The sequence below is a fragment of the Oncorhynchus kisutch genome, linkage group LG2 (genome assembly GCF_002021735.2).
Source record: "Oncorhynchus kisutch isolate 150728-3 linkage group LG2, Okis_V2, whole genome shotgun sequence".
Classification (NCBI taxonomy): Eukaryota; Metazoa; Chordata; class Actinopteri; order Salmoniformes; family Salmonidae; genus Oncorhynchus; species Oncorhynchus kisutch.
In genome coordinates, this window is record NC_034175.2 from 38,660,435 (window position 1) to 38,672,442 (window position 12,008).

Genomic DNA, 12,008 nt, shown 5'->3' on the forward strand with positions numbered 1-12,008 from the left:
CAAAAAACAGAAAATCATTCAAATAAAATAATTTACCTTTGAAGAACTTCAGATGTTTTCAATGAGAAGACTCTCAGTTAGATAGCAAATGCTCAGTTTTTCCTGAAAAATTATTTGTTTAGGAGAAATCGCTCCGTTTGGTGCGTCACGTTTAGCTACCAAAAAACCGCGAAAAATCACTCATCAAAACGCCGAACTTTTTTCCAAATTAACTCCATAATACCGACTGAAACATGGTAAACGTTGTTTAGAATCAATCCTCAAGGTGTTTTTCACATATCTCTTCATGATATATATTTCTTTGAAAGCCTCCTCTCAATCACTGGATGACTGCGTGCAGCTTGTAGATTACGCACCAATTTAGACAAAGGACACCGGGCGGGCCCCTGGCAAATGTAGTCTCTTATGGCCAATCTTCCAGTGATATGCCTACAAATACGTCACAATGCTGCAGACATCTTGGAGAAACGAAAGAAAGGGCATTCCCGGGGCATTCACAGCCATATAAGGAGACAATGGAAAACAGAGCCTCAAAAATTCTGCCCATTTCCTGGTTGAAGTTTCATCTTGGTTTCGCCTGTAGCATGAGTTCTGTGGCACTCACAGATAATATATTTGCAGTTTTGGAAACATTAGTGTTTTCTTTCCAAAGCTGCCAATTATATGCATAGTCGAGCATCTTTTCGTGACAAAATATTGCGCTTAAAACGGGCACGTTTTTTTTAATCCATAAATTAAAAGAGCGCCCCCTATATCCAAGAAGTTAAAGAGAACAACTAGTGTAAATATCTAAACCCCTGAAAGAATAGAACACTAGTCTAAAGGAGGAATTGGTGAAGTATACTGGGTTACTAGAGATTTGATAAAGTAACAATGGAGAAAAATAATAAACAACTTGCACACCCACACGTAGGAGTACGTAAGTGGTGCAAAAAGTATTTTGAGAAATGTTCAGAGTGGTCCCTCTATGAATCATTTGATAAAGAAAAAGGTTAAAGCATTGTAGGACTGTCTAAAGGGTCTGGGAAATAGAGTCTCAGACAAAGATTGGCGTATATCCACTTTTGGTAAAGGTACAGGACTTGACTTACCCCTAACCAATAAAACTATAAATAGAAACAATGAATTAATGTTGAACATGATTCTGTTACCTAAACTTAAGGCTACAATTGATTGATATCCCAAATTATGACGTTCTAAATCAAATTTGTGAGTAGGAAAAACGGAAACTGCCTATTTCCCTGTCTATGCTGTCTCAGGTGCCAGTCTTATTATGGGCAGAGTCCGCCATCTACAGGGGACTGATACAGTGCCAGCCCAGTAATTGCGAAAGTGATCCCAGAAAGAAACTAGTTGAGAGCTTCCTCCAAAGTTTCTCTTCCCTTCTGAATTGGCCGATGTATTTTATAAATTCAGAGCATTACATGTTAATCTTAAAATAGACTTTTAATAAATTTCAGTACAAGGTCACACATATGTTGTGATGTGCTGCAAAGCAACTCTTCATAGCTTTTGGATGTCTGTAATAATGCTAAAATTCTCTACCAAATGTGAATGCACACACTCCTCAACTCTACTTAAACCGAATCACATAAAAAGTATCAAATGTACAGAGCCAGTTGCAGGGCTGCATTTAGTGGTTTAAGATTTCAAGGCTAAAAATGTTAGGCAGGAATTATATAAACCTAGGCTGTGTATATAAATATCAAACGCGTGGCTGAATTATGCTGGCTAATGTGGGGGGACTGGCTGGTGAAGGCCTCTGTATAGTATGTGGCTAGGAAGTCCTGCTCTGCCCCAGTCACCCCTCAGCCCCAGGATGGGAGGGGGGTGGAGGGCCTCCCCTTGGCACAGTGAGGGCCAGGGACGTTTACTCAGCTGGGTCTGCAGGCTGGTGTGTGTGGCACTGCAGGCGCGCACACACACACACACACCACACACACACACACACACACACACTAAATGGCACCCACCCACACTCCTGTGGAATTAAAACCCCTTGTTTATTTTAGTAACAGGCTGTGGCAGTGAAGTTATTTTACTACAGTATTCGGTAACAACTACTACAATTATGTCCCTTTCAAGTTCAACTCTTGGGCCAATGTGTCATTCTGGCCTCGAGATTGAAACACCTGCTTTCACAGGTCTGTAAAAAAAAAATCACATTCCCACTACACGACAGTGTAAACTAACCAATAACGTCCCCTTCAAAACAGACCAACCAATAGACTCAGGTATTAGGCCAGATAGGTGGGCAAAACTTCATTAAGCACCACTAATCCAACTTTCATTACGAGCTAGCTTCTTATCATTTCGCTTATAAAAACAAGCCAACTCAATAATTACAGCTTAGAAACACGCTAAACTACATAGAACTAAACTGTAAAAAATGTCAACTGTCTTCCTTTCCTTCAGGAAGCCAGCAAAAATGTCTGACAAGCTGCCTCATCCCCCCCCCCCTTCGCTCTGTGGTTTGCAAAGTGAACGAGGATTGAAATGTCTAATCGTCGTCTGCAATGTGGGTGGCTTTCCCCTCGACCCCGTGAACACTGTGGCTACACAAACACGCCGCGGCTCAGTCAGTCCGCTGGCCACGGTGGAGCACTGCGGAAGCTCCGACGGGCTCCGCTCTGTTTCCTGTCCTCTTGCACAGCCTCAACCCCTCAGAAAACCAGTAATATAAAGAAAGCCCGTCCCTGGTCTGCATGGTGCACTCTGTCCGGCAGAGCATATATCAGCACTTTATAGTCAGGCTCTACAAGTCCAGCGCACTCCTACTTTCTTCTTTTTCACCCCGACCCAAGAACATGATTTGTTTTGAGTCCGGTGGCTGGAGGAAGGGTGAGGAGGGTGTGGGGGCAGGTTCTTCCATTAGCTCATGAAGTCAGTAACGGAAGCGCCGTTGGCCGTGGAGACCAGTGGAGGCTCCTTGGAGGAGGATGGGGAGGACCATCCTACTCACTGAATTTTATCAACAAAATAGTTGAACATTTTATTTTTTAAAGTTGTCCTTTTTATATAAAACTATGTAAAATATATTTACGTCACCATTTAACCTTTATTTAACTAGGCAAGTCAGTTAAGAACAGAGTCTTATTTACAATAACGGCCTACACTGGCCAAACGACACTGGGCCAATTGTGCGCCGCCCTATGGGACTCCCAATCACAGCCAGTTGTGATATAGCCTGGAATCGAACCAGGGTGTCTGTAGTGATGCCTCTAGCACTGAGATGCAGTGCCTTAGACCACTGCGCCACTCGGGAGCACAAATTAAAACACACTGTTTTGCAATGAAGGTCTACAGTAGCCTCAACAGCACTCTGTAGGGTAGTACCATTGTGTAGCCGGAGGACAGATATTTTCCGGCCTCCCCTGGGTACATTGAATTCAATACAAAACCATGAGCCTCCTAGGTTCTCACCCCCTTCCATAGACCTACACAGTAACAACTTCCATGAATCTAGTACTAAATGCATAAACTACAGCTAGTTAACACTGCAGTGCATAACATGGTGAATAGTTGACAAAGAGAGAGAAAGACGATAGTTGGACAGTCTTGAACAAATTCATTTCTTTAAAAATTAAGTAGAAGCAGGACAGAGATATTTAGTTTTTAGTTATTCCAGTTTCACTTACGCTAGCTAATTTAGCCTACTCATCAACCTGACTCAAACAGAGAGGAATGATATTAATGTTAGCTAGCTGGCTAAGGCTATCCAACACTTCCAATTCAAGGTAAACTTTCAATTTTATAAATGTATTGTGTAACTGCTAAACTGCTTTCTGTACACTACTGTGGGATTGTACACATGCATTGGATTGTGGGTTTACTAATGCGTTAGTTCTAGTAGCTATGTTAACTATGGTGACAACAATGCAGGTTGTGTGTAGCGGTTATGGTATGGTATGACGTTTTGGCTTGGAGAGGTATTTTCACCTGATCAGACAGCTGTTGTGTTGTGCACTGAAGTCCACAAGCGAAGGGACAACGTAATAGGAGGAAAGCACGTAGATGTGATGTTTGTATATGGCTGTTATGAAAGTGACCTGTGTGTGCGGGTGATAAGGGGTTCATTCCACCAATTCTGTTGCAAAACATTTTTTCAACAGAAGCAAACAGCACGAAATGGGGATGGACTACCGTTTTGCAACATTTTGGACTAATGATTACACCCTAGATCATCTAGAAGCAGGCGAGAGTGTGCAAGGCGGTATTGAACGGGTCACTGTCAGTCACCTTGATTACTCCAATTTGTCTCTCGCTCTGTGCACCTACGTTATAAACGTACATTTGTAGGCTAGGTTGTAGCAACCTCGTGATGGGTATAGGGCAAATTTTAGTATCAATGTAGTGGCCTAAACCTATCGATGTTACATTGAACTGGGTGAATGGAATATGAAAGAGTATTCCGATATGCTGTAATAAGGCCACACAAAAAAAAAGAGGAAATCGTAAAACGGCACCAACCGCCACTGGTGGAGACCCGAGCCAATGATCCTTCCTGGGAGCAGGTGGCACCCAGAGACAGCTGAGTGTTGAACATCAATTCCCTTTCTATCGGTCTTTCATGGTTTTTCCTAGGAGCCCCTAGTCAATCCATACAGATCAGAGCGTGTCAGGGATATGTCATTAATTGCAATCTTGCTTTTCCTTGCAGAAGAAAGTTCCCTCTGGTTTCGCATAGTAAACGATGCATTGCTGAGTATATCAATCCAAAACGTGCACTCGTGCCAGAATGTTTTACTATGTCTTGTGGAAACTCTGATGGGCATCTAGTCTCATCCCGGCGACTAAGAGCAGGATCTAAACTCCTCACAGACGTGCTAGGCCTGGTTGGCAGGGCAGGCTGCTGCGCTGCAATGTGGAATTCACCCGAACCCTCTGATGCCTAATTTGCTTAAAGGAGGGAACACATGCAAAGCACATGATTTATGGAGCGGTAATAAGGAGCTGGTGAGAGGCGGTGGGAGAATAACTGTCAACAAAGTAAGGCTTTTGAAAAGAAGAATGGGTTGCCGGCGTGAAACCTGTTAAGAGACCTACCAACCTCTTGGGCGTCTTTAATTACACAATTCATTTACCCACCACTGGACCATTTCAGAGTATTGGCTTCCAGACTGATGTAATAAGCCACTTCATCAACCTCAATTGTGGGTCAGCTGAAATGTCCGGCAACAAACATATAAACTGCACACCGCAACGGTGTAACAACGTTTCCGTGGTGAATGGCATGACACACTTAGGGTATATGACAAATTCAATTTCCAGTGTCGATCAGGTGAACGTACAGCATGTTTCCTCATATTTTCTGATCACTACTACGGTCCCAATAGTGTCAACTGGATTTCCTCGTCTCGTCTTATTTCCTTCATCCCCACGTTATTAAATATATATATATATATATTTTTATTTTTATTTTAACAGATGAACAAGTCTTCTGGCTCTCTCGGGTTTCTGCGAAAGATTTCAAAACATAGTCGTGTTCAGAACAGAGCAGGCAAAGAAAAGGAGACGAGGAGTTGATGACGTCACTTTAGACCCATCCACCTCCTGGCTACTGGCTCTAAGTTGGAGACAATGCAGGCAACTCAAGGGCCCTGAATTGTGTCCCCAGAGAGGGTTTCAGAGGTAGGCCAAGGAGCTAGGTATTACAGCATGATGATGATTAGTCCAGTATTGTTCAGAGGTTAGCTATTTTTTTGGGGGGGGGGGGGGAGGAAAGACATCATCCAAATGTCCAGCCAGATCATAAAAATAGCTAGGAGTCAGTGAGGTGAAGAGTGAGGCTAAGGGCGAGAGGGGTTACAGGATGTTAGGGCAGTGTGTAGCCCCCTGAGGGGGTCACAGCTGAGCCCCCTGCCCTGAACCCAGGGGTACAGGGGGGAACCCCTACCTCTGAACAAGACTGGGGACAGGGAAAAGGGCTTGATTCAATTGTTTGACCAAGTGGGCTACACCACAAAGGTTGAAGCTGCTAAGACCTCTAGCTTGTAAGGTTATGGGGTTTGACTCGATTGGTGTGATCGAAGCGACTTAAGAAAAATAGGACCTACTACGCCACGGTCTGCATTGGAGTCCAGTCTCAGAAAGGTATTTTTCAGAAACCTTTCCTCATTCCACTGGAATCTCAAAGTGCAGCTCTTGCAAGGGCAATATGGCTAATGGAATGCTGCAGGGTCATTTCATTTACGTTTCCACAAAAAAAGGTGAATGTTTACGAAGACACGGGCCTGGTGGGTATTGGACTATTTATTTTCCTGCCGATTCTGCCGCAAGTATTCTGGCACTCCTCCTCCGTGACTCTAACTCAACCATCCATGTGTGCCACGGGGTTTATTTATACATTGTAAACTTTCATCAAGGCTAATTTGATGGGGTAAGAAAAGGGAGAGACAGTCCGAAAACATTGTGTGAAAACGCAGCTGCTACGAGGGCCCGATTCTGTCTAAATAAATAGGCCTCAGAAGTATCTTAGAATAATATACAAGTGTTCTGAAAGGTCATGGGGAAGGTCGTACCTATAAACAGAGAATAATTTGCTCTATGGTGTACTTTTTGTGTGGCGGGATACGGCAAAACGATTGATAAAGCATTTAAGAAAGAATCACGTCCTGCTGTAATTCCAGACCTCACACCGGGGGATGGGGGAAGCTCAATGTTTACATGTTTTAACCCTCCATGTTCCACCGTGATTACAAGAGAGCAATGTCTCTATTACACTGACCGTCAACCCTTTCATGTCAGGAAGGAAGCCATTATAGTCCTTCCTACAGCGGACGAGGCAAGGCCAGTAACGAGGGGGGTAGCACATAGCGTGGCTTGTACAAGTACACCTACCTTCCAATCAGACTGCAGAATGCCCCAGCAATACAGCCCCCCCCCCCCCCCCCCCCCCAATTAGATGCCCTATAATAAGGGGCCTGGAATCCCAAAGCTCATTAAGTCAATTACGATAACCCTGTGGGCTGTGCTCAAGTTATACCGGAAACTTATTTGGAAACCAATGGGAAATCCAGTCTGATTATTTTGAAATTAAAACTACAAGGGGCGCGCAGTGAAATCTGACCTATTGGGGCGGGTGGGGGAGCCATCCATCCGAAGGCAAGCTGGGAATGGGGGACTTCATCTGAGTTGCTATGAGCTAAATGCGCCTCGGAGCCGGAACAACGGATGGAGCCTGGCGCACGCCTTGCAGATAGGAGCACTCATTCTCCCCGCTCATCAGCAGCTGGCCAGGGACAGGCGACATCGTTGGGGAAGAGGGATGGGGTCAGGAAAAGGGGGTGGGGGGGCTAGACAGAGAATTTTAGCATGAAAAACAGGCAAAAACCCAGCATCCATCAGAGTCGGGTGGCCAGCTGGGCAGGGAGCGGAGGGAGCAGCACGCTTGGGCAGAAAAGACCACCCAAAACAGGCAGCGCCGTACAACCCACACCGCTGGAGCATGAAAAGAGGCCTTCACACCGATTCCCTATCCAAATATTGACTGTGGGAGCCCTCTCTGGCCAATAAACACACTCGGGGGAACAGAAGAGGGGCAGCAATAATGGCGTTACATCAGACTGGAAGTCATGTTCAGAGTAATGAAAAATCTATCAACTATGAAATGTGGAGACAACAGTTTATGGTTGAATCACAGGGACAGGTAGGGCAGGAGGCCAAGGTAGAAAAGTGGGATATAGCATGGCCCCAAAAAAGGAAGATATTTTTTTCTGAGGGTGAATTAAATCACACGAGAAAGGAAATGTAGTTAAGTTTAGTAGTTTTAGTCAAATCCACGTTATTGCTTTTGTCTCTTTAAAATGATGCAGCTGGTGTAAAATCGGTGCAGACGATTGAAATCTATTTTCGATTATAATGATCAAATGTATTCATTAGGCATGTGAACTAGACAGAAGAAAATAAAACATACTTTCTCTCAAACTGGTTGTTGAGACATTGAGCTAAGCCTAATTTGGATGCATTTTTTTGCAACGCTTTCTGAGGCCAAAAACACTTCCAATACATAAAATGAGAAACAACCACATTAAATTACAACAAAGAGGTGGAGATTTTTTGCTGACTTAATCTTCATTCTCGCTGATGTAATCAACCCGCATGATGCTGTTTTTCTAGCTCCACTGAGGAGATCAAAATGTTCAATGTTTTTTGCAATTTTGCAAACTTTGTCACTCCATTTGCAAGATTCTTTCTTTAGCTAATAGACGGTATGGTATGGGGTTTTGCAACCCCACATGCGTAAGATACTGAATGTCGAGAAATAACGGTGTGTGTACGCTCCGTGAGAGGTAGTAAAATGTCTAGAATTGAGTCACGGGAGAGCCAAATACTTGGAACACAGTCGTTCGTTATGCTGTCATTGCATTGCCCTCTAGTGGAGATCAAGATCACTACATCTGTAGGACACCATTGACTTTTTACCTGGTCTTGGGGCTTTGGAGATGATGGTGATGTTTCAAAGTCTTTCTTGGTTTCAAGGATTTTTTTCACCAGCCCACCTGGGGATGAAAAAAGGTTCATTAGTTTTTCAAAATGTTGGCCATGTTTAACCATCCTTAAAGTGGCAATCTGAGGTTCAAATAAGTGGGTAACCCTCCACTGTTTTGGTAAATAGCTGAGGAATGGGGCTTGAGAAATGTGACCACTCAAATTCATTGACAGAGGTAAAGATGCAAGGACTGACCATTCATGAGATCAAACTTGCAGTTTATTTATATGTTATATTTTTCAGGAATCAAATCAGTATATTATTAATATAAAAGTCTGAAAATGGAAAAAACAACTGCAGACTGCTCCTAAAGATACAAACCCTGACCAAAGGTCTAGCAATTTGTACTAGAATTATAAGCACCTACAGTGTCAAATGTGAGTGATTGTTTGGCTTGTAGGATTGCTCACCATGATTCTCATCGCCTTGGAGATCCACTGTTGGCTCCTGTGGAAGGACCAAATCGTGAAGAAACCATAAGAAAGACGCTGAATGACCAACACTGCTGCTGCCTTCTCTTGAACAGATACAGTGCAGTATATGCTCGTGGGAACAGCACAACCAAATGCAACCTGAATGACCTACAGTGCAGTCGGACAGTATTCAGACCCCTTTCCTTTTTACACATTTTGTTACGTTACAGCCTTATTCTAAAATGGATTAAATCAAACAAAATTCCTCATCAATCTACATGCAATAACCCATAATGACAAAGAAAAAAACATTTAGAAATTTGTGCAAATGCATTAAAAATAAAAATAAACACAAATACCATAAGTATTCAGACCCTTTGCTATGAGACCCGAAATTGAGCTCAGGTGCATCCTGTTTCCATTGATCATCCTTGAGATGCTTCTACAACTTGATTGGAGTCCACCTGTGGTAAATTCAATTGATTGGATTTGGAAAGGCACACACCTGTCTATATAAGGTCCCACAGTTGACAGTGCATGTCAGAGTAAAAACCAAGCCATGAGGTTGAAGGAATTGTCCGTAGAGCTCCAAGACAGATTGTGTTGAGGCACAGATCTGGGGAAGTGTACCAAAATATTTCTGCAGCATTGAAGGTCCCCAAGAACACAGTGGCCTCAATCACTCTTAAAATGGAAGTTTGGAACCACCAAGACTCTTCCTAGAGCTGGCTGGCTGGCCAAACTGAACAATCGAGGGGAGAAGGGCCTTGGTCAGGGAGGTGAACAAAAACCCAATAGCCACTCTGACAGAGCTCCAGAGTTCCTCTGTGGACATGGGAGACCTTTCCAGAAAAACAACCATCTCTGCAGCACTCCACCAATTAGTCCTTTATGGTAGTGGCCAGATGGAAGCCACTCCTCAGTAAAAGGCACAGCCCACTTGGAGTTTGCCAAAAGGCACCTAAAGATTCTCTGGTCTGATGAAACCAAGATTGAACTCTGGCTTGAATGCCAAGCGTCACTTCTGGAGGAAAACTGGCACCATTCCTACGGTGAAGCATGGTGGTGGCAGCATCTGTGGGGGATGTTTTTCAGCAGCAGGGACTGGGAGACTAGTCAGGATCGAGGGAGAAATGAACGGAGTAAAGTACAGAGAGATCCTTGATGAAAACCTGCTCCAGAGCGCCCAGGACCTCAGACTGGGGCGAAGGATCACCTTCCAACAGGAAAATGACCCTAAGCACACAGCCAAGACAACGCAGGAGTGGCTTCGGGACAAGTCTCTGAATGTCCTCGAGTGGCCCAGCCAGAGCCCAGACTTGAACCCGATCGAACATCTCTGGAGAGACCTGAAAATATCTGTGCAGCAACGCCCCCCATCCAACCTGACAGAGCTTGAGAGGATCTGCAGAGAAGACTGGTAGAAACTCCCCAAATGCACGTGTGCCAAGCTTGTAGCATCATACCCATGAAGACTTGATGCTGTAATCGCTGCCGAAAGGTGCTTCAACAAAAGTACTTAGTAAATGTGATAGTTTTACATTACTTATAAATTAGCAACAAATTCTAAAAACCTGTTTGGATTTGTCATTATGGGGTAAAAACTATTTAATCCATTTTAGAATAAGGCGTAACAAAATGTGGAAAAAGTTAAGAGGACTGAATACTTTCCGAAGGTACTGTACATATGTGCTCTCTCACCATCTCGGGCATGTCGGGGGGAAGAGGGGCGGCCTCCAACACCACAAACTGTTCATCTTCATCCTCAGAAAGCTTCTTCCCCTCCGTGATGACGGCCGCCGGGGGCTTGGCACTGGTCAGCCTTACACACACATACACACAATTTAGAGGAAGGAGGCTATGGAGCAAAGTACAACATTTTCTCAGCCTGGTTCCGTAGGTAAACACTGTGGAATGTAGCAGATAGAAATGTCCCAAATAGAGCTGATGTGACTCCTAAATCTACATGTCAGAGAGGCATGTTTGTTCTACGTCATATATTTAGAAAAGCTCCAAAATGCTGTGCACTGCTAAATACAGAGCTTCTATGCTGACTACTGTATAATTCATAGTGACACAGGAAGTAAGAAGGTATGAGGGGAAGTCACCTTTCAGCTGGGGTCACGTCAGTGTAGCTCTCCTGCGTCTTGACCCGAGGAGGGGCGGGCCGGGCGCTGCTGGGCCGAGGTATCCTCCTGTTGGGGAGATAAGACGGTCCACACTAATGATCAGCCAGCCAGTAAAACGACTTTTTCACCAATAGCCTCATTTACAGTGCTTCTCAAAACTGATCCCGGGGACCCGCTATGTACGCTATATTCTTCACCAATTGATTACCAAAAATGTGTCATCTGTTTGGCTGGTTAAAGACAACCATTTAACCAAGAGACACTGAGAATCATATCTTCAAATAATCACAAATATTCAAAGACCGGTAGACAGGAACAGGACAGGGTACAAAGTTACTGTATTTAGTTGGAATAATAAAGTAAAATAGACCAGAGTCTAATGGCTGTATTTGGCTGTAGTGAGAACCCGAACATACAGAGGTTCCCAGGACTAGAGTTGAGAAACCCTGCTGCACTACTGGCCCTCAACAGTCGACAACACTCACTCCCATTCAGTCAGTCAGTTATTCCACCATGGGACAGTCACGTGTTTGACGTTACACTGAGAAAATGATAAGTGGGGACTAGCGGAGCAATTTGTTGTGGTGTAAAGAGAGAGTACTCCAGCTGAGTGTTGCGGTTGATCAAGAAGAAAGTGGAGGATTTGCGTCAGTGAATGGAGAGCTGTAGCATGCAAACGCACATTGCTGCATGTTACACAACTTTTTCGGTCACACAGAGGAAATGGGAAGAAAGACGGTTCAAAGTTGTGAGGTTACGGGAGAGACCGTTTCCATTGTTGCCGAATGTGAAAATCGAGCAGTGCCCTCAAACCCTGCTAATTTTCTTAGTAAGCTGTCGACACACACACACAGAGTACAGACCTGTGGGCCATGTGGGCTGGCACTGCGTCTGTGGCATCTCCGTTCTCCAGGGGAACCGGCCTCTGTGCCAACGGAGTGTCTCCATCTACAACATGATGCTGACATGAGAACA

General features: G+C 44.2%; 1 protein-coding gene across 5 annotated transcripts in view; it reads right to left on the minus strand.

Annotated features, from left to right (window-relative positions):
- The window catches only part of LOC109865588 (TRAF3-interacting protein 1), a 49,658-nt gene that overhangs the window by 8,648 nt on the left and 29,002 nt on the right, over positions 1-12,008 (minus strand). For all 5 annotated transcript variants that reach the window (XR_004203643.1, XM_031793945.1, XM_020453900.2 and 2 more), the window contains 5 exons: positions 11,897-11,981; positions 11,013-11,099; positions 10,606-10,726; positions 8,902-8,938; positions 8,425-8,501 (listed from right to left, as the gene is read on the minus strand). Coding sequence is in view for 4 of the 5 variants with exons in the window: in XM_031793945.1 (XP_031649805.1) it covers positions 8,425-8,501; positions 8,902-8,938; positions 10,606-10,726; positions 11,013-11,099; positions 11,897-11,981 (407 nt within the window). In the remaining variant the exon portion in view is untranslated. The remainder of the gene's footprint in view (positions 1-8,424; positions 8,502-8,901; positions 8,939-10,605; positions 10,727-11,012; positions 11,100-11,896; positions 11,982-12,008) is intronic.